Source organism: Cetorhinus maximus, chromosome 17 (assembly GCF_964194155.1).
Source record: "Cetorhinus maximus chromosome 17, sCetMax3.hap1.1, whole genome shotgun sequence".
NCBI lineage: Eukaryota > Metazoa > Chordata > Chondrichthyes > Lamniformes > Cetorhinidae > Cetorhinus > Cetorhinus maximus.
Window position 1 is genome coordinate 104,688,293 of NC_135895.1, and position 27,669 is coordinate 104,715,961.

At 41.7% G+C, this 27,669-nt stretch overlaps 1 protein-coding gene across 1 annotated transcript in view; it reads right to left on the reverse strand.

The window, feature by feature from the left end:
- Positions 1–471: 471 nt before the first annotated feature.
- The window catches only part of LOC144692666 (kinetochore protein Nuf2-B-like), a 52,583-nt gene continuing 25,385 nt past the window's right edge, over positions 472–27,669 (reverse strand). The window contains exons 6-14 of the mRNA XM_078561750.1: positions 25,541–25,638; positions 15,378–15,451; positions 13,684–13,780; positions 11,957–12,019; positions 11,064–11,201; positions 8,543–8,686; positions 6,006–6,181; positions 3,330–3,465; positions 472–910 (exon numbers count right to left, since the gene is read on the reverse strand). Coding sequence (XP_078417876.1) covers positions 779–910; positions 3,330–3,465; positions 6,006–6,181; positions 8,543–8,686; positions 11,064–11,201; positions 11,957–12,019; positions 13,684–13,780; positions 15,378–15,451; positions 25,541–25,638 — 1,058 coding nt within the window. The 3' untranslated portion in view covers positions 472–778. The remainder of the gene's footprint in view (positions 911–3,329; positions 3,466–6,005; positions 6,182–8,542; positions 8,687–11,063; positions 11,202–11,956; positions 12,020–13,683; positions 13,781–15,377; positions 15,452–25,540; positions 25,639–27,669) is intronic.

The following is a 27,669-nucleotide window of genomic DNA, read 5'->3' on the forward strand; positions in this document are numbered from 1 at the left end:
ATAAATACAAGATAGCTATTAACATAAAGAATTTAGGAGTCATTTCCTTCTGCAGAGTGAATGAATGTGGAACTCACTGCCCACAAGGAATGGTTGAAATGGATAACAGCATTTTGAGAGGCTTGATATATACATGAAAGAAAAAGGAATAAAGGAATGCAAGATGGGGGCTAGGGAGAGGCGTGGCGGTGAAGTAATTAGATCGAGGAGGAGATGCTTGTTGGGTATTATTACTGGCATAGACCAGTTAAGCCGAACAGGCAGCTCCTCTGCTGTAGGTTCCATGTAAAAATTCCTCGTTCAAATACTGGTTTTTGTTGCATCTTCCTCTTCCTCCATTTGAGACAACCAGCAAAGAATCTTTCTGAATAAACATCTTTTCTTGCTCCTGCGGTCAGTATTTCAATGAAATGTCATCCTTAAAACACTATTAACAGCAGTTGCGTATTAACTGTGACAGTTCTCATTAACTTCAATACGGGTTATTTTTTACATTTATTCCACAGTTATAAATCAGCAAAAGGTCACACGTTATAAAACACATAGAAAGACATGAAAATCTAAATTTACTTTTTCACTGTAGGAAATTATGCTTTCCACAGTTAGTGCACTTTTAAGAAAGCTATATATAAAATAGTTCAAACAGCGACAGATATGCTGGCTTCTACTCAAAACAATTTGAATTACCTGCACAAGAATAATTGTGGCTTGTTAAGGATAAACTAAAGAGACAGGAGACTTAAACAGATTAAGATTTGAAGTGAATGCAGGCAGCGTTTCAAATTCTTTCACTCATAGCTCTCTCTAGTTCTGCCATTTGCTTGTGTCCTTCATATGTAGCCTTCTGTGTCACTACGGCTAAACGTTCATGATATTGTTCCAGATGAGCCAACAATTTGGAATACAGATTCTGTAAGAATGTAAATCAAGAACAATTACTGTGTATCCTCATCTTCTCCTTCAGAATATTCTTCTTTTACTCATTTCATTGCATTAGCAAACAAGTAGCAGGCACATTTCATCCCACTAATGCTACCAGTATCTTCCAAGTGGACAGACAGTGAGGTCAGGAAGATCATTTTGATGAACAACATATAGTTGTATAGTACCTTTAATATAGTAAAACACTCCAAGGTGCTTCGCAGGAGTGTTATAGGAAACTATAGGCCAGTTGGCCTAACCTCTGCTATTGGGAAAATTCTAGAATCCATTATTAAAGAGGTAATAGCAGGACATTTAGAAAATCATAATACAATCAGGCAGAAACAACGTGGTTTTGTGAAAGGGAAACAGTGTTTGACAGATTTGTTAAAAGTTCTTTGAGAATGTAACAAGCAGGGTGGATAAAGGGGAACCAGGACATGTAGTGTATTTAGATTTCAAAAAGGCATTTGATAAGGTGCCACATAAAAGGTAAAAGCTCATTGTGTTAGGGGTGATATATTAGCATGGACAGAGGACTGGCTAACTAACAAGAAACAGAAAGTGGGGATAGATGAGCCACTTTCAGGCTGGCAAAGAGCTCTAACAAATCTGTCAAACACTATTTCCCTTTCACAAAACCACGTTGATTCTGCCTGATTGTATTATGATTTTCTAAATATCCTGCTATTACCTCTTTAATAATGGATTCTAGGATTTTCCCAATAGCAGAGGTTAGGCCAAGTGGCCCATAGTTTCCTATACCACTCCCGTGAAGTGTCTTGGAGTGTTTTACTATAACAAAGGTACTATATAAATATATGTTGTGCAACATCTACCTTGGAGGATTGAGGCCACTAAAGAATCTGTATGGCACTATAAACTGTCTTCTGGTCTGCAATGACTGAGCATTCTCAGCTACATGAATAAAATTGAAATGAAGCCTCAATTTTAGAGCTCTATTTCAAAATAAAAACAATGACCCATAACTTCCAACAGAGTGGCAATTGAATCGGAGTGACACTCCGCTTGTAGTTACTCACCTTGAAATCCAGCCATTCCTGTCTCGCTTGACCTAACGACTCAGGTTGGGTGAGGTCCGTGCAATGAAGCACACTCCCAGGGCCTACTGTCGAGGGCAGCTCAGTCGCAGGTAAGTAAGCAATGCACGCTTTTTAATGGCACTAGCTGCCATAAACCAGGTAAGCTGGTTCTGTGGAAGGGAAGTAGTGTTTGATAGGTTTGTTAAAGTTCTTTGAGAATGTAACAAGCAGGGTGGATAAAGGGAAACCGGGTCTTTCACAAGCCAAGGAGAAGCCAAGTGTATAAGGTAAGTGGGCAGATTTGGTGGGTGGTGGGGGAAGGGGGTGGTGGTCAGATCGGGCCTGGGGGTGGAGGGGAAGATGGGGCGGGAAACAAAACAAACAAAAATAAAATCTGGCTGGAGTTGGAGATGGCGGGGCGGGGGGGCGGCGTGGTGCAGTGGGGAGTTGGGAGGGGCCTGGGGTAGGTAGTCCCGTGGAGTGGGTTAGTGTTATAGTTACCCAGAGGTGCTTTTAATTCTTCTAACTGTTTCTGGGTAACTATTGCTCTAACACAATCAGAGCTATCCGAAGTTGATGATTTAAAATCGCATTTTCGGATGCTTCCCAATATAGGGCAATTGCCCAAAGGAAGTTTGAATTCCCAAGCAATTACCATGCAATCCCTACCTGGGAACTTCTGGAGGAGGGGGTAGGGTGGTCCTCAGTGTGTTTTTGGGGTACCCCCAGATACACTGCCCTGGAGCTCGGAAGTTATAGCCCATTAAGTACGGGTATCTCACTTCTGCTGAAAATGGGATGGTCACCATCCCATCTTTATTAGCTTAGGAAAAGCTTTGATTTTAACATTAGTTCAGCAACTGGTTTCACAGATACTGGACTGTGCAGCTACAATTAAAAAACCTAAATCTGGGGCAAAGAAAGATTAGAGAGTTTACATTTTGCACAATGCTGAAACGCTTGCTAGAAAATTCAATTTACCAAAATCCTCTCAAAGCTCAATCTCAGACATGATACTTAGTAAAGATCATTCTGCATATAAAATTATATTCTGTGTACTTCTGACACTCTATCAAAGTAGGAAAGAAAAACAGAACTCTAATCCCTTTAGCCAAAACAGGCATTTTGGGCTATATGGGTTACTTCCCTTTTGCACTGTATATTATTTTTCTTAAGTGGCCAGTTGCAATTTTTGATTAGGGAAGACATTCAGCAAGTCAGTCAGTGGCTTAAGTTAATGCAAATCACTGCTGGTTTAGATGGCCAATCATCCTGTGTCATGTAAGCCCAAAAAAACCTGGTTAGGTCATTACAATAAGGCTACATGGTAGATTACAGCCTCTTCTTCATATTGCTATGACATACCTGACATTCCGATTCATCTTTAACACAGCTCTCTTGCAATGCCTGGCTTTTTGTCAGATATTGTTGACGTTCACTGTTTATTTGCGCAATCTGCTCAGATATCTCCTGGCTTCGCTGCTTAAACTGATCAAACTCACTATTCAAAAAAATAAAAATAAAAATAAATTTCATATACTTCTGAATTTTACATTGCAATATATTTTAAAACAAAACAAATAAGTATTCATTCCTAATTGATCCAGAGCTTAATTTACAAGATTCAAGCTGGTAGCCCAAATTCAATAGTGCATTTCTTATGAATAAATAAAATGTTACTCTCTAACATACTTCCATAAAGCCAAATAAAGATGGTGCTGTTTCAGAAACAAGAGCTGTCTCCAATCAATAGAATGTCTGCTCCAAGTTGTACTGGTCACACAAGAGTTCTGATATATTAATGATAATCATCTGAAACCATTAACAGTGGCTCAAATCACAAGTAAAAGAAAAAAACAACTCTGGACAAGTTCTTTGGTTTTTGTAAGGGATTTCTTGAACAGAGATCCCAGGATCTAATTCGTGCATAACTCATTTCCTTCCCTATAACATTATCACCAAATGCTGAAAATAATCAGCTATTCCATGTGAAAATCATTTTAAAGCTAAAAAATACTTCAATGATTATAAAGGTCTGAAAATTAGTGGCTAAAGCAAAAGCATTTTCTGACGATTGACAGAGGCACTCAAAATCATGAAGTGTCTGGACAAAGTGGATAGTGAGAAACTGTTCCCATTGGTGGAAGGATCGAGAACTAGAGGGGACAGATTTAAAATAATTAGCAAAAAAAGCAACGGCGACATGTAGAAAAACATTTTCACGCAACAAGTGGTTAGAATCTAGAATGCATTGCCCAAGAGTGTGGGGGTGGCAGGGTCAATTGAGGCTTAAGAGAGATTTGATCATTATCTGCAAAGGAAAAGTTTACAAGGTGAGGGGGAGAAAGCAAGGGAGTGGCACTAGGTGAATTGTTCCTTCAGAGGGCCAGCACAGGCACAATGGTCTGAATAGCCTCCTTCTATGCTGTAACCCATTCGATGATTCTACAAGGAAATACGTAATTATAGTACTTACGATCTGCAGTGAAATGCAAATACTTCTCAGCCACTTCAAATGGGTGGAACTATTAGATTTCATATGGGGATAGAAACATTAGTTTTCCCTTTGTCTACCATCTATTACCATCAAAACTGTGGACCAATCACTAAAGTGACCTTAACATTTCAGCATTCAATGCAGTTAGAGCCTGTAATACAGGATGAAATTTATACTAACAACAGGACATGATCTTGCCAAATTATGTACATGCAAAGGGAAGCAAGGACTACAGCAATAGGATTACAAACTATTTTCCAATGTGATTCCATTTTAACTCACCAACACCTTCTCAAGGATTATTAGGAATGGGCAACTGTTGGCCTTGCTAGCGACACCCACATCCCATATTTTACAAAAAATCCTGAAAATTAAGGTGACACCCAGACGCCAGTAAAAACCAGCAATAAAGCAGCATACACTGAGTATATAATTAAAGTTTGCATATTGTAGATCAACATATAATATATAATACATCACATAAATATGAAAACTGTTTCTACCTTGTAAAAATGTTATTTTATGCAGTCATGTAGGTTTCAGCCAAGCTCTCCATATTCCCTGGTGACAGAAGACTCAGTGAGGCCTCTCTCCCCCTAGACACACATTGTAATCAGTCCCTTTCCCCACACGCCCTTTTTCCCAACCCCACTTACTCACTCAGCAGTCCCTCTTCCCAAACCCCTGACATATAAGCATCCCTTTTTCAAAAACCCCTACCTCCCATTCACACATTAGCATCCTGGCATTTCAACAGCTTTACAGCAACACTGAGCAGCCCTGGGGTCCCATAGACCCATTCATGGCTAGGCCATTGTGATCGAAAACAGGTGCTGATTCAGTACAACCAGATGAAACTTGGGCTCCCTCCTCCCTCTCCCCACACCCCTCACCACCTGCCGAACTCCACAGCTTCTGGTGGGATGAGTGACAACAGCGTGGTCCGGGCTGATGTGAATCTGAGTGGTGGCAGTTGGGATTTGGGACCAGCGCGGGCTGCAACTGGGGCTCCCCACTCTGGAGTTCACAGATTGCACCCTGGGTAGCTCAGACTTCAGGGATCAGCTGAAAGCACATGAGATCAAGGTTGAATGCACCAGCAACTATGGAGGGGTGGAGGTCAGAAAATCATTTCCAAGGGTGTAATTCCATACTTGAAAAATCAGACTTCCGCTTAAGGCAGAAATTTCATATCCCTGCTAGACCCAATAATTCTTCTACCTGTATGTTGACAAGGGATTAGAAACACATATACAGACATGCAGACAAAACAAATAAGCAACAGTGGTTAATGACAAGTAGTGGCACTTGAGCGTGAAAACTGATACAGGAACACATGTAGAAGACGAAAAAGATAAAAAATGGAATCCATAACAGTTTTCAGTTCTCATAACTTCAAAACAGATTAACAGAGCATGTTCTTCATTCTGAGCACTCTGCCTAGATCATTCTCTCAACAAATTGCAGTTATGGATTTTGAAAGGTGTGTATTATTTCCAGTCCCAAAGAAAAATCTGAGACAGTCAGTAGTTAAATTTACATACGTGGCTACTGAATCAAGATTATGCTCCCTAGCTTCCTGTTTTTTATGCCTCTGCATCTGTAGCTTATCCTGTTTTTCAAGCTTTGAGCCCAGGATCCTTTTCAACCGAGTTTCTTCTGTCTGCATATTTTTCAGTTCCATTTGTTTTCTCTCTAGCTCATTTTCTTCATTCCAAATCTATGGAAGAGGCAAGAGAAAAATAAATTTCTGTTGATGGTTTCACTTTTGAGATAAATACAAAATTTAGCAGCTCTTTAATTGAAGTAGAAAAGATAACAAGTTCTAAAGTTTATTAAAAGATTACTTTTCACATACAGTATTAGTATGTGAAGAATTTTCTTAAGGGTGCCCATGGACATATTTTATCCTAGAAATAGAGGAACCAAATAATAGCTTGGTCCTTCGAAGCGCTAATGGTGCTATTATTTGGCACATTCTCCCGGCAACCTCCAAGAGCGCCCTCACAAAGTCAGGTCCAGTTCTAACTATATAAAAGCTTAATAAGATCTCAGTTAGAGTACTGTGAGCAATATTGGGATTCATGGTGTAGGAAGGATAATGAGGCTTTAGAGCAGGTACAACAAAGATTCATTAGGATGCTAGGATGAAGAAATACAAATATGAAGACAAACCCGAAAAATTGGGGCTTTTTCGTTAGAACAATGCATCTTATGGAGCAATATAATAGGAATGTTTAAAATGAAAGGATGTGGCAGGATAGATAAAACAAACTGTTTCCAGTATTTGTGGGGCCAAGAACAAGAGGCCATCAATACAAGAACAAATGTAAAAAATTTAGAACAGGGGGCAGGAGAAATGTCTTCAGAGTTCAGAGACAGTGGAATTCACTCCCAGAGTTGAAGCAAAAACTGCCAACATTCAAGATTAGATTGGACAAGTGCCTGAACTAAAAGGGGTTGAAGAGTTATTGGTCAGAACTATTTGCTCATTAGGAGAGTAAACACCAACACAGTTGGCCTAAATGGGCAATTTGTGTTGAAACCTCCATGTATTTCTATGTAATTAGAAGACGAGTGTGTCAGACTTGAAGCCTAGCAATTGTACCAAAACAGTAGTATTTTCTGCAAATGAGAGGGAATGTTGGAATTCATCATCCAGCGGTTAGTCTACTTTACAAGTAAAACTGAAAGATTTGGTTTGGCAATTTGATTGGAGGAAACAATTACTGGGAAAAAGATAACTATCTTTATAACAAAGGTTTGTACATGAGCGTAGGTCTCACCAAAGGTATATGCAGAAAAATAGCAAAAAATAAACACCATTACTTGTTTAGTTGACCATGCTGATTTAGTCAAATATCTGACTAAGATATTTAAGTCAGAAAATAAGATATTTAAGTAAGAAAAACTATTACTCATCACAATCAGCCAGCAAACACAAAGCCAACCAAACCCACCTACCACACATGCCACCCCCTCCCAACACCATCCCCTCAGTGATTTTGGCAACCATATTTTGAAATCCACCACCATACTAATTAAATTTATTACATAGAATTGACACCACAGAAACCGGCTATTCAGCCCAACTAGTCCATGCCAGTGATAAAAACAAAAAGCTAAAAGCTACTGCGGATGCTGGAAATCCAAAACAAAAACAGAATTACCTGGAAAAGCTCAGCAGGTCTGGCAGCATCGACAGAGAAGAAAAGAGTTGACGTTTCGGGTCCTCACGACCCTTCGGCAGAACTGTTTCTGGAATTAATGGAATTCAGTTCTGCCGAAGGGTCGTGAGGACTCGAAACGTCAACTGATTTCTTCTCCACCGATGCTGCCAGACCTGCTGAGTTTTTCCAGGTAATTGTGTTTTTGTTTTAGTCCATGCCAGTGTTTATGTTCCATTAGAGTGTCCTCCTACCCCTCTCCATCTTACCCTAACAGAATGACCTTCTATTTTTTTCGCTCTTATGTACGGAGCAAGAATCCCCTTAAACGTATCTGTGCTATTTGCCTCAATTATCCTTGTGGTAGCAATTTCCACATTCTCAAGTGAAAGAAGTCTTCTCCCAAATTTCATTGTGGATTTATTAGTAACGATCTGATGTTTATGGCCCTTAGGTTTTCAACTCCCCCTCAAGTGGAAACATCTTCTCTACATCCAGCCCATCAAACCCCTTCATAAATTTTAAAGTCACTCCTTAGTCTTCTATTTGAGAAAAATAACTCCCAGCCTTTTTAGTCTTTCCAGATAGTTATAACCCCCCAGTTCTAGTTTCATCCCTGCTGCTTTTCTAGCGCTTCTATATCCTTTTATAATATGGAGATGAGGATTGTGCATATAATTATATACAATTAGGGCTTGTATGTCTGCCTCTCAAAAAGCCTTTACAAAACATCCAACTTAAGTTCTTTGTCAACCTTAAGCAGGAGAGAGTGAGCCAATCTAGAAGCTCAACAGCACATTCCTCACACACAATTTGTACACAATAATTTTAAGACCATTTTAAGGCATTAGCAAAAGCTTTGCAAAATATTATACAGAATAAATATTTTGCTAAACACAATGGAATCTTCTTACCTCAGTGTTCGTGTTGCTTATAAGGTCAGAACCAGCCTGGGATTGTTGCAATAAACTGCAGTAAGTTTCTAGTTCTTTGTTTTGGAAATTGGTAAAACTTGCCAACTTGTCCTGAAGTTCCATTGTTCTATCGTTTTTCTTTTGCTATCAAATGCACACAAAATTGAATTACAATGGGCTAAGTTATCTCTGTCAGCTACTTCAATTTGGGACATATCAGCTAGCACAGTCCTTGCTAACTAGTTGCTGGCATTGTTCAGGACTAGGGACTGATGATAACAAGCTGCAGCACTTTCTCTACCCCAATAATTCCCAATAGGGATGCACAAAGTTGGGAAGCACACAATTCAGATTGGACCTTTTTGCACTTTGCTCCTCCTAAATAATGTGGGATATATATTTAGACACCAAGAATATTGATCAGCGATGTCACAATATGGTCCAGGAAGCCATAACAGTGACCAGGTCTGTAAATAGACTACTTGTAATTCAATTTTATTTTTCTTTGCTAATAAAGGACAGTATTATTTTGTTGTTGTTCATTGTGCTCACTAATCGCTGCCAATGTCCAATTTAGAAGATTAAAAAAAAGAGAAAACATAAATTGGCCTATTTGGAGACAAATACACTTGCAAACTGCAGATACAGCCATAATTATCTAATGTAACCTAATCCTATAGGCAGGTTTAGGTTTGGCCTATTCAAAAGCAAAGCTGCAATTTGAAGAACAGGGAATGTTTAAGGCAGGAAGAAAAAAACAAACATGCATCAATAACACAGGTCCTGTAGTTTTAAAAGATAGTGTTTGATATCAAACATACCACTGCCTACAATCATAACATTCGCATGCATATCCTTAGCATGTATAATCCAAGGGCCACTAGACGTCCATGGTGTAAAGTAGATAGTTTGAGCTAGGAAACTGGAATCTGTTAAAGTTGAGGGCATTGGAAGAATCACAGATGTAAGTTAGACAAGGCTGAACAGGGAGAAAAGAAAAAGCTAATTGAGCTAGGAAGAAATAAGTTCAAGAACAGGCTCAAACAATCTGTTTGTGATCTTGGGAAGGAAGTAGAAGCAGGTTGTGTGGGATTGGGGGGCGATGAGTCTGGAGACCATTGGGGTGGGGGTGCAGAAGACAGAAGGATCACCAAAAGTGATGAGGTTAATACAGGTTGGGAAACAATGGTTTGGTGTCTGGTGGTAGGATCGTGGCCCAGGGGGAGTTGAGAGGAGGTATTAGGCTGTTGGCATTCAGCCTCTGCAAGGTCAAGGCCTTGTCAACAGGATTAATAAAAATATGATTAATTTAAAAAAGTGAACAGAGTGCTGCAAGTTCAGAGAGAGGTGGGGAAATTGAGACATAGAAAATAGGAACAGGAGTAGGTCATTAGGCCCTTCAAGCCTGCTCCGTCATTCAATATGATCATGGCTGATCCTTTATCTCAATGCCATACAAAAGCTCTCTCCCCAAACCCCTTGATGCCTTTAGGGTCTAGGAATCTATTTCCTTCTTACATACATTCAGTGACTTGATCTCCATAGCCTTCTGTGGTAGAGAATTCTACAGGTTCAACACCCTCTGAGTGAAGAAATTTCTCCTCATCTCAGTCCTAAATAGCCTGCCCCTTGTTCTAGATCCCCCAGAAACTGCAGCCCCTTGTTCTAGATTCCCCCAGCCAGAGGAAGCATCATCCTTGCCAACATCACACTAGCAATTCCCAATTAAAAGAGCAAGAGAGGGCAAGAAGTAAGAGGTCAGAGGGAGGGATGCCAGTGGAACAGGAGTTTTGAAGATAGGAGAAAGGCTCTGCTGTGCAGGAGGAAAACACCTGGCTAAAGAAGTGGGCACAGAAGCAAAGGAAGAAAAGCTCAATATTGTGCTAAGCACAAAGGATATTGATGCTAGCAAACTGACTTCAATACGTAAGCTCGAAGCAGAGATTATAACAACAGAGAAGCAATTTGATTCTTTTCAACAGTTTTACTGAGGTTGGATCAGAATACTATATTCCGTTCTAATGATCACATTTCAAAACCATTCAGCATAAGGGAAATGATACAAAGAGTAAATGGTACAAAGGGCAATTGGAATAATTCAGTATTAGATGAACTACAGTGCATGGTTCAGAAAGCTATCCTTAATGCTTCAAATTTGAAATTTGAAGCTTTTTCACTTTGTAATACATTTAAAAATTTTTGAATGGAAAGGTATCCTAAAAACTAAGCAGTCTAGAATATATCTTTAGGGTGAATGAAGTGTCATCAGTCTGGAACCTTGTGTGACTCTTAACCAGTAATCCCTACACTAAAAAAAAAAGTTCCATGTATGAATGTAAGACACTGACAGAATTGCTGTAAAATGCAATGCCTCAAATAGCTTACCAAAATCCACTATCTAAAGATAAACCTAACAGCAGAGCCTTAGTTACCAAACAGCTACCAGCACCAGGTGATTGTACGAAAGCATGAATTACTGTTAACAATTTTAGGAGATAGGAGGGGATGAGAAGCATTTTACCATAGCTTCCTTCTTCTTTTCTACGGTCTCCCTCATTGTCTGTATTTCACTGTTCAGTTGCTCTGGGCATTCCACAATCAGAGGCTTGAGATGTGCTTGGATTTCTTTTGCATTGGCCATGTCCACTTTTATCTGGCCCTATTATTAATGAATAAAACTAGATTAGGAACAAAGAAACATTTAGATTGGCAAACTCTTTCAAACTATCAACTAAGACAGTAATGCTACAATAACTCAGATTTTGGAAAGGGCATTGTACAGAAGAATCTCACTGCTGTTCTGTTTATCTCCATTTGTTTTTCTGTCACTCAGCTTAATACTTGGCGAATTCCTCAGGCATTTGAAATGAAAGGAACCAGGATTCTTCTTACAAATTAAAAAAATTCAAATCAGATGCAAGTGTGAGGAAGTATGTTGCACATAGCTATGACCTCCAATTGCATCTATACAAGATAATTTGAAGCTAGCAAAATCTATTTGTATAGAAGTGTTTGTACATGAGTAATTCCAACTAAACAAAAAAGCTCATCTGAACATCACATTAAACTGGCAGATGATGATGCCATGTTCTTTAATGGGGTTGTTCAGCTACATCTGCAGGTAAGGATTTCCATTTCACTTGAAAAATATGAAGTCATGCCACAAGAGGGAGCAGGAATTGAAAAGTAGAATAAAATTCACAGATATGAAACTTTGAAGGCAAATCAAGGTCACATACAAGTGTGTGTGATAACAAATATTGGTTTTATATAAAATCTCCAAGTTATTAATGACTTGCTTGGAAGACTTCTTGCAATGATATTCCACATATCCACTTAGAAAATGCAGCTAAAATTTAGATAATAACACATCAATACAAGGTCAAAATTCAAAACTAATTAGGATGTACTTACCAGCATTTTGTTTCGTTCTGCAATTTCAGCCTTTAATTGCGTGGTTGCATCTTGAATGGAATTCTGAACAAAAAAATTAAAAGAGAGTGATACAGTTCCATTCTATGGTTTAAGGCAGGGGCGTTTCCAAGACACAGTCCACAGGTCAAATCGGGCTTGCAGACTCCATTGATCCAGTCAGCTCTTTGTGAAAATCCAACTTCAGCCCCTTTTGGTTGCATACGTCCTTTGCAAGATTCTGCAAGGCAGGTTAAGGCTGTGGACCAATAAATTGTTGCCATAGCAAATGGAGATTCGGTATCACTATTAAAGGTGAAGGTCAGTTGCCACCAGTGACAGACATAAATGCTCTCAACATTAACTCCTTGGAAATGAATTCAGAAATGGCTTTGGTTAGGCATGTGACTCTTAAGATGATCAGGTTGTTGGACCGGATGACTCACACCCCAGTGTTAAATAAAATGGGGTATATGTTCTGCCAGCTACTGGCTTATATATTTAAACAGCTAACTGTGGTCTGTAGTCATTCCAATGAATTATGAGGAGGTCCATGTAGTCCTAATATTAAAGGGGGTAAATCAAAACCTAGGAATTATAAGTCAGTTACTTTGACATCAATTGTAGGGAAGTTACTATAATTCATGATTAGAGATGTTTTCTGTGACCACTTTGTATTCCATAAAGTTGTTTGTGCATAAAATAAGGATCAAATGGGAATTTTGAATAAATATTCTTTGCTACTCAAAGTACCCAATTGGAGTGATTACTCAAAATACTGTAGAAAACTCAGTATTGACAAGAAGTGACTAATCATTTAGAAACCATAGGTCAATGCCTTTTGAGGGTCCAATGCTTCATTTGCTCTTTTATTTTGTTTGTTATTTCTGTTTGAATTGCAGGTCATTTGGTACACCCATTCTCTCCCATTTCCTACAGATTTATTTACTTTCTTATTTAACAAAACTGGTTAACTTTGTGCAGAAAACTTAGTGGCAAAATTTAGATCCATTATATCCGTCGAATATTAAATAGAACTAACAGCATAGAATAAAGCCATTTGGCATAACTAGCCAATGCTGGTGTTTATGTTCCACATTAGCCTAAGCATAAGATTGCTGCTAAAACCCGCTGTCTTAAATGTAGACAGCAACATGAGAGGGGAGGAATTAAGTGCTGCTTAAGTACAAATTAATTAAGCTGTTAATCAGATCATGGAAATGATGATGCAGTATCCATAGGTTTGCGGTAAGTCTGCTAATCAGCAGAAGCTACAAGATGTACTCCTCATTGTGATATTTGTGAAATTTAGGTTAGGTCACATTTTCTCTATTATTATTTCAGTTATATTACCTCTGTAAAAACCCAGCAAATCAAGTTATCTAATCATATTAAAGTTCAAATTCTAAAACAGGACTTTGTTAGGTTTGGTACAGCCTTTGTAACAGTTGGGTTGTCCTATTCCCAACCTAACCTGAACCCCCATCCTTAAATTCCACACTTCATTTTTGCAGCTTCCCTCCCTTCAGGTTCAGCTATTTTCTGCCTGCCGGAGATTGTTGTGCACAAACTGACTGCTGTGCTCTACAAAATTAATTGGTTATAGAACACTTTAGGATTCAAGCAGTATTAATTCAAGTTCTTTCTGTGTACAAATAGTACAGAGGGAAAAACTTGCTGCCTTTTATTTCAGAAAGTGAGCATACCTTATTGAATACAAGCATACTTACTTGTTTGAGACGATATTCACGGTTTATGACTTGCTGCAATTCTGTAATGTCTGCAGACAGCACGTCAATCTTTGCCTTTTGATCAGGTGGTATGGTACTGCCAAAATTAAAGGTTTCTGACATGAATTGGTTTTATATCATTTTATGCAATTGACATTTTTATAAAACCATAGAAACCAAATTCAGAGTAAACATTTTAGAAGTAATACAGTAGGTACCAATCTATTCCATTGTACTTTTAAAAATTGATGTCTCAAGTGGCAGTTCTTCAGTCTCTATTTGAAAACTTGTCTCATAAGATGCAGAGTTAAGATACAAATTTATCCATACAAATCTGATGCCACAAAAAACTTAGCTCGGTTTTGTAATGCCATGCTTAAAGAGTCAATTAATATCTCACATTATCACAAGATAAATTAATTTACATAAAATTATAGGAAAGCATCAGTAATATAACTACAGAAATAATATTTGTAAATTGAGATTCCCTCAAAAAAGCAAAATAAAAAGTAATGTACTGAAAGATGTGGTATTTCAATCAATGGACATTAAAGGACATATTTTCATAGAACCATTGAATGGTGCAGTACAGGAGGCCAATTGGTCCATCGTGTCTGTGCTCGCTCTGTGAAGGAGCAATTCATCTAGTACCACTTCCCCATCTTTTTCCCCATAGCCCTGCACATTCTTCCTTTTCAGATAACAATCCAATTCCTTCTTGAATGCCTCGATCGAACTTGCTTCCACCACACTCAAAGTAGTGCTTTCCAGATCCCACCCACTCGCTGTGTGAAAAAGATTTTCCCCATTTCATTACTTCTTTTGCCAATTACCTTAAATCTGTGCCCTCTGGTTCTCGATACTTCTACCAATGGGAACAGCTTCTCTCCATCTACTCTGTCCAGGTCCCACACGGTTTTGGATACTTCTAACAAATCTCCTCTCGACCTTCTTTGCTCCAAGGAATATTTTCTGCACCCTCTCTAACGCCTTCACATCCTTCCTAAAGTGTGGCATCCAGAATTGGACACTCCAGTAAACGCTAAACCAGTGTTTCATACAAGTTTAACATAACTTCCTTACTTTTGTACTCTATGCCCCATTGATAAAGCTGAGGATACTGCATGCTTTATTAACTGCTCGCTCAATTTGTCCGACCATCTTTAATAAGTTATGCACATATTCACCCAAGTCCCACTGCTCCTGCACCTCCTTTAGAATTGTAACCTTTATTTTATATCATTTCTCAGAGATCTTTTACCAAAATGAGTCACTTTTTTGAGTATAACCTATCCTATCATACTTTTCTAATATTTCTTCCTAACTATACAGTATATGCAGTAACCTTGCTTGCTTAACTCATGGTCTATGGAATATACTAAGTGCCCTTTTTGATATCTTAAATGTAGATAATTTTTCCAGAGACTTTCTGTTTCATACATAACACAGAACAACTTTCACTAGTTGCTGGTTGTTCTGATTGAGTACTCTAGTCATGATAAGTAGGATTTTGTTCAGCATAAAATATCAATATGAGGGATCTGCAGACTTGTAATGCAGATGCATGCACTACCAAGGCTATTTTTGTTAATACAAATGCCAATATTGAAACATGATGAGACGTGTCTATCGAGCCAAACCTAATTATACACAACTTTTCCTTTAGCAGGTTAAATTGTAATAGGATCACTTACTTAAGACTTTCAATTTTGTATTTCATTTCTTCATTTGATGAAACCATCTGCTGCATCATCTCCAGATTCAATTTCTTTGGGGAATAAATACATTGGTCAACTTTTCTACTGGCCTTATACTCTTGCAATTTGCTGTAGAGGTTGTTTGTTCAAGAAACACATTATACTGGTCTCTCGTCAGAATAATCATGAAGATATCACAACTACATATGTAGTAAAATAAAATGAAAACAAAATACTACAAATACTCAGCAGATCAGGCAGGAAGCTGTGGGAAAAGAAACAGAGTTACGTTCATGACCTTTCATCAGAACTGGAAATTTAGAGATATACCAGGTTTTAAGCAAGTATAGAAGAAGAAAAATTCTATCCATTCCATAGAGCAAACATTGGTAAGGGTTGTTTATAGGCCACCAAACAGTAGTGGTAGTATAGGGCATAGTATTAATCAGGAGATTAAAGAAGCATGTAGCATGGGTAATACAGGAATCATGGGTGACTTCAATCTGCATATAGACTGGGTAAACCTAATGAGCACTAATGCTGTGGAGGACGAGTTTCTTGAGTGTGTTAGAAATGGTTTTCTAGAGCAATATTTTGAGGAACCGATTAAACAGGCTATTTTAAATCTAGTATTATGTTAACGAGAAAGGGCTAATTAATAATCTTGTTGTATGATGGAATGTTACATTATGTTTGAAAGTAGGTAGTTCAATCTGAAGCCAGGGTGTTAAATTTGAACAAAGAAAATTATGAAGCTATGAGGGGCAATTTGGCTGAGGTGGATTGGGAAATACATGAAAAGATATGACAGAACATAGGCAATAAATAGTTTTTAAAGAATTATTACATAGTTAACAGCAACTATACATTCTTCAAGATGCAAAAACCTAAAAACAAAAGCCAGTCAACCGTGGCTAACAAAGGAAATTAAAGATCATAAAAGATTAAAAGAAAAGGCCTATTAAGTTGTCAGAAATAGTAGTAAACCTGAGGATTGGGAGGGTTTTAGAATACAGCAAAGGAAGACCAAGGAACTGATAAAGAAAGGGAGAATAGAACATGAATGTAAGCTAGCAAAAAACATAAAAACGGACTGTAAAAGTTTCTATAGGTTCGTTAAAAGGAAACATTTGGCTCAGATTATTGTGGGTCCACTACAAGCAAAGTCAGGGGATTTTATAATGGGGAATAGAGAAGTGGCAGAGAAGCTAAATGATTACTTTGGGCTGAATTTTCCCAGAATTGCACTAAGTGCAGGAGCGGGCGGGTAAAATGGAGTCCTACCCACCGATGAAAATGGCGGGTTTTCACGCTGTATCTTCCCAAGCCCGCATTCCTATATATTCACTCCTGCGAAACACAGTTTCCATGGCGGGCGGGCTCTCTTTCGCCCACTCGCCATCACCCCACTGTTGCATCATGCTGGCCGCCATCTTTAAAAATCAGTCAGCAGCAAAGCGCTCATTGCCACCAGCTCACCACTGCTACCTGGGAGATGTGGCCTGCAAAGGCAAAAAGACTGCAGCCCCCAGCTTCAACGATGGATCCCTCGAGCGACTGCTGGATGCCGTGGAGCCCTGCCAGAATGTGCTCTACCCCAGCTCTGGCCGCAGGATGGGTAGCAACCGCAGGATGGGTAGCAATGTCACCAATTCGGCTTGGGAGGCAGTGGCAGCAGTGGTCAGCGTCAACGCCCTTCAGAAGTGGACAGCTACCCAGTGCTGCAAAAGGATGAATGATCTCCTCCATTCCATGAGGGTAAGTCAGTCTCTTCATCACTCCCAACTCACAAACCCATTACACACCCACAGAGCCCTCACTCACTGCAAGGGACATCATTATTCACTCTTTCACACACACCGTCATTGTCCTCATCCTGTCCATGGGACCACTCACTACCCACATAGGCCAGGCATATCCGGCCTGGCAGGTGTCCTGATACACTCTCCCCATCTCTATCCATGCAGGACAAACTGGCTCACAACAGGAGGGAAAGGTCACAGACAGGTGGGGGGATGCTGGAATTCAAAATTCTTACAGAATTTGACAACAGAGCCATCCAGCTGGACGGCGATGACCGGGATTGGTCCTGTGCTGATGGTGAGGTTGGTGCTGCTCTACCAAGTGAGGACCCAGCAGTGCAACATCCATCAGGCAACCATGCCGTGAGTGATATGTCCTCTTTCACAGGCCACTGCCATGCACTAATTATCTACCCGTCCTTTCGCAGGCACATCTGGGAAGCATCAGATGGGAGTCCACGACCCAGAGCCTCCAAGCAAGCTCTGAAGAACCCTCCGAAGACACCCTCCCTGAAGTCCCATCACAGCGTTCACCCACATCCTCCACCTAGGCAGAGACACAAGCCGCGATGGGACCTAGCTTTAGGGTAGACTCGGGACCACAATCTGGTGAGCACATCGCACTTTCTGATCCACAGCAGGCGGAGGCAGGGACTTCCCAGGTCCCTGGCACTCGGAGGACTGCTGGAAACCAGAACATTGCTGAGTCCGAGTCAGATGACGAGTCTCTGGACTTGGTCAGTTGCTGGAGCTGCAAAAGCAAGCTCGGGAACATCAGGCAGGGATGTGCGCTGCACTCCTCAGATTGCAAGGCTGTGGATGGGGGAGTCAGTTCGTCTTCAGGCTGAGGTGATAACGTCGGCATTGCAACATGCCAAGGTCAACACTGGCAGGATGGCGGCCGCCATGGAGACCTCGGTCCAGGATGTCACTCGTGCACTGCTGCGTGGACTTAACTCCATCGCTGATGCCATAGTTGGCCTCCAACAGTGTGTACGTGAGGGGGCTGCTGGGCAGCTCGATTTCACTCCAGCTACCCCTTCCGCTCACAGAGTCAGCCAGGGGCCCTCGGGCACCCATTGGGAGGAGGATCAGCAAGTGCCCGCTCCAGGGCCATCCACCCAGGCGACTCTGGGAGTGACTGGCCGATCTGACTCCCTCTCCCTGTGACCTCCGCAGATCCAGCTTCACAGGCCGAGGAGGGTGCCACTGCCACACAGCAGGACCCCGAGAGCAGACCGGGCACCCCAAGTCTGGGCCCTCCAGTGGAAGCCTGCCAAAGTCATCACAGACAGGGCATCACAGTCAGCAGGCTGCCTCCACCTCTACTGTGGATGTCCAGGGAGCACCAAGGTGTAGCGGCAGGGTTAGGACAGCTAAGGAAAATTAGTTGCACAGCCTGGGCACGGATGTTAATCACTTGCACATAATGTTCACTATTGTCAATAAACTCCCAAGTATGTCTCCCTGCCTATGGCTCCTTGTTCTGATGAGCAGTGTTCTTGTCACTCAGATGTGAAACCTTTCTGCACAAGATAAAAGGCAGGTGTCTCAGTCCAGGGCCTCTTCCCTGTGTTTGTGCAGCCTTCAGACCACAGTGATGGTTCAGCCTCAGACTCCCTGGAAATATTACTGATACCTGCACCTCGGCGGTGCTGGTCATTGCTGCCAGAATGTAGTGGGCAGGCACCACAGAGTTCTCTCATTCTCTCTGTGTGCACTCAGCACCTTTAAGGTGGGGCTGGCCCCCATCACACCAGCATCTGCAACCAGCAATGCTGTGCACCAGCTCCTGAAGGGCTGAGGTGCTGAAGGCAGGCACAGCATCAGATGCATCTAAACTTTCATGGCTGCGTCTCTAAGATGGCCCTGATCATGGAGCACAAGCGAGCTGCCCTTGGTCAGACAGGAGTCAAACATTCTCAGAGGCCATGTGAAGATCTATGGAGTGTCCTCACTGCATGTCATCATCATCCTCCTGCAATCGAATGACTATTAGGGCCTCCACTGCATCTCCATGACAGGAGCATTCTCAGAGGGCATTGGCGCTGCCATAGGCCTGGCTGGAGTCAAATAATCACAATTATGATGTGAGGATCTATGGAAACACCTCACTGCATGTCGTTATCATCCTCCACAAATCTGGCAGCTATGAAGGCCTCCTGAGTGCGCCTGCCTCATCCAGCCAGTGCGAGAGCCTCGTCCCCATCATCGTCACCACTGATGACATCTCACACTCATCCCCGTCGGTGACCTCCTCAATCGAGGACACCTCCAGCTCCTCCACACCCAGCTCATCACCCCATTGGAGTGCCAGGTTGCAAAGGGCGCAGCAGACGAAGATGATGCATGACAACCTCTGCGGACTGTATTGCAGGGCTCCACCAGACCGGTCCAGGCACCGGAACCACATCTTCAGCATCCCAATGGTCTGCTCCATGAGCTGCTGCATGAGTATCATTATACTGTTGCTCTGCCGCAGTCCGAGGCCACCGCACGGGTGTCATCAGCCACGGCCTCTGCTGTCCCCAAGGAGCCAACCCTGCAGCCTCTGTGGACCCTGGAAGACTGCAGGGGTCTGCGAGCGATTCAGGACGTAGGCATTGTGTACACTCCCTGGAAACCTTGCTCACACCTACAGAATACATTTCTGGTGGTCGCATACCAGCTGCACGTCCAGTGAGTGAAAGCCCTTGCAGTTGATGAAGTCTACTGAGTATAATGACAGAGAGCTGAGCGCCACATGAGTGCAGTCAATCGCACCCTGCACCTGTGGGAATCCCGAGATCTGGGCGAATCCAATGGTCCTTGCATCCTGGCTGTCCTGCCCCCGGGCAAAATGCACAAAGTTGTGTGCCATGGAGAAGATGGCATCTGTGACCTCATGGATGCATTTTTGGGTGACAGGTTGTGAAATCCTACAGAGGTCACCTGTGGAGCCCTGAAAGGAGCCATTGGCATAGAAATTGAACACTACGGGCACTTTCACAGCCACTGGCAGTGGACGCCCTCCACATCTCCATGGCGTCAAGTCCTGCAGTAAGTGGCAGATGTGAGCCACCAGGTACCTAGACATGCGCAGTCGTTGGCGACACTGGTTCTCAGTCATCTGCAGGAATGGCAGGTGGTGTCTATAGACCCTGGGCAACGCCAGGCGCTGACCAGCCACAGCTCACTGTCGCTCCTGGGCAGCGTGTGCGGGAGCCCCTGCTGCCCCTTCTTCATGAGGTTGTTGCTCCTGCCTGTGTGCAGCCAGGAGCCTCAGTCACTCTCTCTTCTACGGTCTCATCCGTCTTCTAGGGCATTAGGCATACAACTAGGTCACCAGGATCCATGAGCCTGATGTGGTCCTCCTGCAGCATATGAGAGAGGGTGAGAGCGAGAGAGAGAGACGTGGTTATCAATGGCTGTACTTAGCACCTTTCCTGGCCCTGTGTGACTGCCCCTTAATGCTTCCCGGAGAGTCCTGGTTGCCTCTCGGATGGCCAGACATGACTGCCATGTCAACCTGTGACATGGGGAACACTGGTCTAAACTGGGATGCTGAGATTGCAAGGGGCTGTGAGCATCTCCAGCAGTGACTGCTACATGGCCAGCGTTGGCGAGGAGATTGTACAACGTGTGCAGTCCAACTGCTCTGCGGTCCAATAAAGTGGTGGCGGACCCGAAGTCTGTGCTGGAATTAGCGGGTGTGTGTGTGTGTGGGGCGGGGTTTTGGGGGGTGGCGGTGGGGTGTTGGGGCTAAGGTCTGGAGCGCTTGGTGGCCCTTTAGTGCCTCTGCGATGCTTACATGGACCGGCAGGCTAGGAGTCTGACCCCAGTCATATCACCGTGGCTACGCCTGATCTGTCTCAGTTGCAGAGGCATGGTCAGTTTGTACAGGTGTCACTAATGCGTGGCCACTTCCCTCACTTACCCTGCCCCCCACCTCCATTGCCTGTGCACAGGATGCAGCACCAGGGAAGCACTTGACGTCCCCCCTCAGCAGTTGCCTCCGAGGCTGGCCAGCACTTGCTCCCAGATACACCCACACCCCCACCCCTCAGCAGTTGCCTGTGGGGCCAGGCATCAGTTTCCCCCGCCCCCCTGCACCCGAGGCCTGTAAACAACAGGTGAGCTGTGGAGACCGCTGCTGGCTCACTCACCACAGTTCCCCCAAAGTGAAGGCCACCAAGTGCACTTTGCCTGCGTGCTGTTGTGAAACACATCGGCGTGCTTTCCCACAGCCGTGGATGGACGATACAGGGGGTTCCAAGAGCCTGGCAGGATGGCCTTTGAATTATATGCTAATGTATCACAATTAGCTCCCTGCCAATGGCAGGAAACACGGCCTGCCATCGGCGGGCGGAGCAGAACATCGTGATCTGCCTTCACGCCGTCGTGAAGTGGGTCCTGTCATATTTCTGCGCACACCACCTATCACAACCACGCCCCACCCACCACCAGCGGGCTCAGAAAACTCTGCCCTTTCTGTCTGTCTTCATTGAGGAAGATACAAGAAATCTCCCAGAATTAGAGATCGAAGGGACTAGGAAGAATAAGGAATTGAAGGAAATTAGTATTAGTAAGAAGGCTGTATTGGAAAAATTAATAGGACTGAAGGTTGATAATTCCCCGGGACCTGCTATTTTACATTCGCTAGAGTTTTGAAGAATGAGAGATGATCTCAATGAAACCGACAAAATACTTAAAGGGATAGACAGGGTAGATGCAGATAAGATGTTTTCCCTGGTTGGGGAGTCAAGAACCAGAGGGCTCAATTTCAAAATAAGGGAGAAGCCATTTAGGACAGAGATGAGGAGATTTTTTTTCCTTCAGAGGGTTGTGAATCTTTGGAATTCTCTATACCAGACGACTGTGGAAAGTGTTGAAAGAGGTAGCTGTGGAGATAGTGGATGCATTGGTGATTCATCTTCCAAAATTCTATAGATTCTGGAACAGTTCCTGCAGATTGGAAGGTAGCTAATGTCATTCCACCATTTAAGAAGGAAAGGAGAGAGAGAAAAAAACAGGGAACTACAGACCTGTTAGCCTTACATCAGTAGTAGGGAAAATGCTAGAATCCATTATAAAGGATGTGATAAATGGACACTTGGATAATAATGATCTGATTGGGCATAGTCAACATGGATTTATGAATGGGAAATCACGTTTGAATAACCTGTTCAGAGTTTTTTGAGGATGCTACGAACAGAATTGATAAAGGGGAGTCAGTGAACGTAGTATACTTGGATTTTCAGAAAGCTTTCGCTAAAGCCCACCACACGAAGTTGGTTAGCAAAATTAAAGCACGTGGGATAAGAGGTAAAATACTGGCATGGATTAAGGATTGGTTAACAGGCAGAAAACAGAGTAGGAATAAATGGGTCATTCTTGGCATCTGTGACTAGTGGGTTACCGCAAGGTTCAGTACTTGGACCCCAGCTGTTCACAATATATATCAATGATTTGGATGTGGGGACCAAACGTAATATTTCCAAGTTCGCGGATGACACAAAGCTAGGTGGAAAAGTGTGGTGTGAGGAAGATGAAAAGTGGCTTCAAGGGGATTTGGACAGACTCAGTAAGTGAGCAAGAACATAGCAGATGGAATACGAGTTGGAAAAATGGGGAGTTATTCATTTTGGTAGGAGGAACAGATGTGCAGAGTATTTTATAAATGGCAAGAGATTTGACAATGTAGATGTACAAAGGGACCTGGGTGTTCTCGTCAACAAGTCACTGAAAGCTAGTATACAGGTGCAGCAAACAATTAGGAATGCTAATACTATTTAGCCTTTATTGCAAGAGGATTTGAGTATAGGAGTAGTGAAGTGTTGCTTCAATTGTAAAGAACCTTGGTTAGACTGTACCTGGAGTACTGAGAGCAGTTTGGTCCCCTTAGCTTAGGAAGGATATTATTGCCATAGAGGGAGTGCAACAAAGGTTTACCAGACTTGTTCCCAGGATGGCGGGACTGTCCCATGAAGAAAGATTGGGGAAACTGGGACTGTATTCGCTAGAGTTTTGAAGAATGAGAGATGATCTCAATGAAACCGACAAAATACTTAAAGGGATAGACAGGGTAGATGCAGATAAGATGTTTTCCCTGGTTGGGGAGTCAAGAACCAGAGGGCTCAATTTCAAAATAAGGGAGAAGCCATTTAGGACAGAGATGAGGAGATGTTTTTTCCTTCAGAGGGTTGTGAATCTTTGGAATTCTCTATACCAGAGGACTGTGGAAGCTCAGTCATTGAGCATGTTTAAAGCAGAGATTGACAGACTTCTAAATACCAATTAAATAAAGGGATATGGGGATAGTGTGAGGAAAAGGCATTGAAGTGAATGAGTAGCCATGATCATATTGAATGGCAGTGCAGGCTCGATGGGCTGAATGGCCTACTCCTGCTCCTATATTCCTATCGTGGTGCTTCTAGGTTTTCCCTTTTCTTCAACTGAGAAGTTCTCACCACCATGGTTGAGAGGGTCCTCAACTGCATCTGTTCCATTTCCTGCACACCTGTTCTCACCCGTCCCTTCATTCCCAAGCATACAATTTCTTCCTCCACAGATGCTGTTGAGTATTCCAGTATCTTGTTTGTTATTTTAGATTTCCAGCATCTGCAGTATTTTTCTTTGTAGTTAAATAAAGTTTCAAGTGATAAAATCTAGTGTTTATACATTAGCTTGTATTCAGGTAGAAGACATTCCAATGAGCCTGAAAACCAAACTGACAAAAGTACTCATATAATTAATAGAACCTAAAAATACTTAAAGAAGGATGCTGAAGTCAGTGTCTAGACCTTTATTGTTTCCAGTTCACATAGCCTAGTTGCTGAAAGAAAATGCAAACTGGTCAAACTTGCAGGCAACACTAATATAGAGAGAGGCATAGAGGGTGCAATTCAAGATTTTCAGGACTGAGATCAATCATGCAATTGGGCAGGCACTTGGCAAAATAAACTCAATACTGCTCTGATAAGTGTAAAGGGTTGCATACTGAGTGAAAAGTGTGCAATCCACATATACAGTGAAGGGAACAAAGTTAGCTAGCATTTAGGCTGGGCACATGTTACAAAAAGTAAAGACAAAAGTAGATCAGATCAGGAATATTTGTGATGCATGTGATTACATAACCCTGAGGAGACTGATGTCCAGTCTCACACAGGAATACTTAGGTTTAGATATTAAAGGAGGCCAAGCTCACTGACATGCATTAACTCCCAGTCAAGTAAAGCCTCAATGCTACAACTCGCATCCTTATTTTTAAATCTCTCAGTGGCTTCGTCCCCAACTATTACTGTAATCTCCTCCACCTCACGACTTCAGAGGTCTCTGTGTTCCTCTAATTCTGGCTTCTTGAACATCCCCTGATTTTAATTGTTCTACCATTGGTAGCCCTGCCATCAGCTGCCTAAGCCCTAAACTCTGGTAACTCCATCCCTAAATCTCTCAGCTTTTCTATTTCTCTTTCTTCCTTTCAGGTGATCCTTAAAAGCTATCTCTTTGACCAAGCTTAATATCTCCTTATGAGGCTCAGTGTCAAGTTTTGTTTCAAAAAACTCCTATGAAGTACCTTGGAATCATTTATGTTAAAGGTGCTATATAAATGCAACTTATTGTTATAGCCTTCCATGACCCATACTCCCTCAAGGATTCAACATTTTCACCAGAAAAAGAGTGGTGGTTAGTGAAAATTCGAGAAAAAAATAAACTGTCCAGAGTGAGTACATTTACAAGTTTCCACCTGGAATATTATACAGTCTGATCTCAAACATAGTTACTATCGGTGTAAGAGAATTTAAGCAAGTAATTTTGACTGAATGAGTCAATAAAATAATGCTGGTCACATATCATGAATAAACAAGAAAAAATATGGCAAATTATTGGTTGTTCCATTATGCAACCTATTTAACAATCATTACTGAACACATTTTTGTTGTTACATAGATAATGGGAAAAGCAATAGTGGAAAAGCTGCCCTGCTATTAACAGGAAATAATTTTTAAAAGTTTTAATGTAAAAGTCTAATGATTGAAATGAAAAATAAACAAAAAAGCAATGTAAACAGGTGTAGGCCATAAGGACAGAATGAACAGCCAAGCTGGAAAAGTAAGCAGACTTGTGTCTACTTCACAATCCTCAGGAAAACAATTTCTATCCTTAACTTCACAAGAAGAATTAGACAAATATACATCAAGGCAAAAGACAAGTACAAAACGGAAACAAATAAATCCTGCACACAATAATTACAAGGTAATTCAATCGCCCCATATATTTTGGTGCAAAGCCTAATTCTAATTGTTATAGGAATTTTATTACACGTACTTTGCTATACACAGGCAATAGGATTACCTTGGAGTTATAATCAATACTTACAAAACTTTTCTGCTGGTTCAGGTAGGTCTCCAGGGTTCCTTTTCTGAACTGAAGAAAGTTGATGATGCCACTCAAGATAGCAATGGTACATTTTGTTTCTTTGTTGAAAAAGTTGGTGTATCAGATGACCAAATAAAAAAGAATAAGAGAGAAGAAAATGAGAGTCCTGCTCACAGCTTCTTTAATATTACATGCAAGTTACTTTGAGGTAAAGTACTTTGAAGCTGTTTCAAAAATTGTTAGGCAAGTAAATAAGTTAAACAAGTTAAATAAGTTAAACAGCCAAATAAATCATACTGGTGCAACTGAACAAAAGGCACAACTTTCCCATCACATTTCAAAAGTATATTTTTTTGCTTCAACATCTAGTCTAGTCTACTTTGTAACTGTAAAGCACATTTTACTTAATTCAATGTCAATTGCAATTATCAACAGGCTATCTGCAATACCTAGCTCTATAATAAAATACTGAAAGTGGACAATCGTATTTTCTCCCACACCAATGTAAATGAAATAAGAATAGTATGTTTGTAGGTCAGGACAAATCTCTGAATTACTAATCCACTCCTGGGCGTAGTGAGAAGACTCATTTTCCAAGAAAACCATTTCGACAACACCAGATAAACAAGAGTCAATCAATCAGAGGGAGCCCGTTCTGAGTTTCAATTTTTCACACTATCTGCCAAAAGTGCCAATGATCTTACTCGATGGTAACGTCTGGTTACCATACACAAATCTTACAGCTTGTAGAACTTAAGAAGGTATTTATATAGAGCTGTGGTGTTCAGAGGATGGCTACGATTTGAGGTAGGTAATCTATATTTTTGCCTTTGCATGCCCCACATTACAAGACTATATCACAGTCAGACAGAATTTAGATGGGGAGGATCCTTGTAGAGGAGATAAAAAGCAAATCACATGCAACAGGACAAAAAAAATTTTTGACCGCATCAAAAATATTTATACTTTTCCTATAGACTTGATTAGTTTCCAGTCTGCCTGCCCACCCCTCGCCAGACAACACCAACCTAGTTTGCTGCCCTTCTGGTTTGCTCAAGAAGTTCCTCATCTTTGCTGAACCTGTTGTCATGAAGACCTGTAATAGGTGAAAGGGTCAGTTTCGAGCCAACTCCAGAAACCAGCTGGACAAAAGTTCAGTACATTTGTGCTGCATGTGCACAGCTGTTTAACAAATACTGTTCACCAGAATTGAGAAACACCCAGGAAGCCATATTACAAGCAGAACTTCAACCCAGCATTTTCTGATTGTTGGTTAAACCTGACCTGCTTCCTAATTTTATCCCACCTGCACAGCTCTATCTTTTGATCTCTCATCAGAAACAGTTAATCTGCTAATAGGTTTGCACAAATTTTAAAATACTACAGGTTAGCAAAAATGCACTGCACTGATATACAGCTGTGTTGCTTCTATTATTCAGTTTGAATGTACCTCAAAAATCCACAATACTGAAGTTCTTAAGTGAACAGATGCATCACTGGGAGCTAGAGCATTCCTGCTGGCAAAGCTGGTCAAATGCCTATAAGATTGTAGGAAGCAAATAACTGCCCACGCTACCAAAGAGCCTCAGTGCAGGTCAGATTGCATTATAGTGCTCTGGGGATCACAAAAAAAACTGTTGAACAGAAGGGCTGAAATAATTTAAGTGCAGCTGGTTTCTGGAGTTGGCTCAAAACTGACCCTTTCACCTATTACAGGTCTTCATGACAACAGGTTCAGCAAAGATGAGGAACTTCTTGAGCAAACCAGAAGGGCAGCAAACTAGGTTGGTGTTATTTGGCGAGGGGTGGGCAGGCAGACTGGAAACTAATCAAGTCTATAGGGTAAGTATAAATATTTTTGATGCAGTCAAAAATTGTTTTTTTGTTTGGGTAATATACTCGACTGGATTAAATCCTTAATAGTGATGCTGGGACGGCATTCAAAATACATGGGTGAATTTGCCCTCAAAAGACCTCCAAAAGTCCTTGAAAAATCAATGACAGGGGCACAAATGAGAGAAAAGTCACCTCCATATGTGGGAGAAACAATGACGGCACATGTGCAAGGCCCAGCTCCCTGCACACGCAATGATGTCATGTCGCTGGCAGCTGCCATGAACCCATGCTGG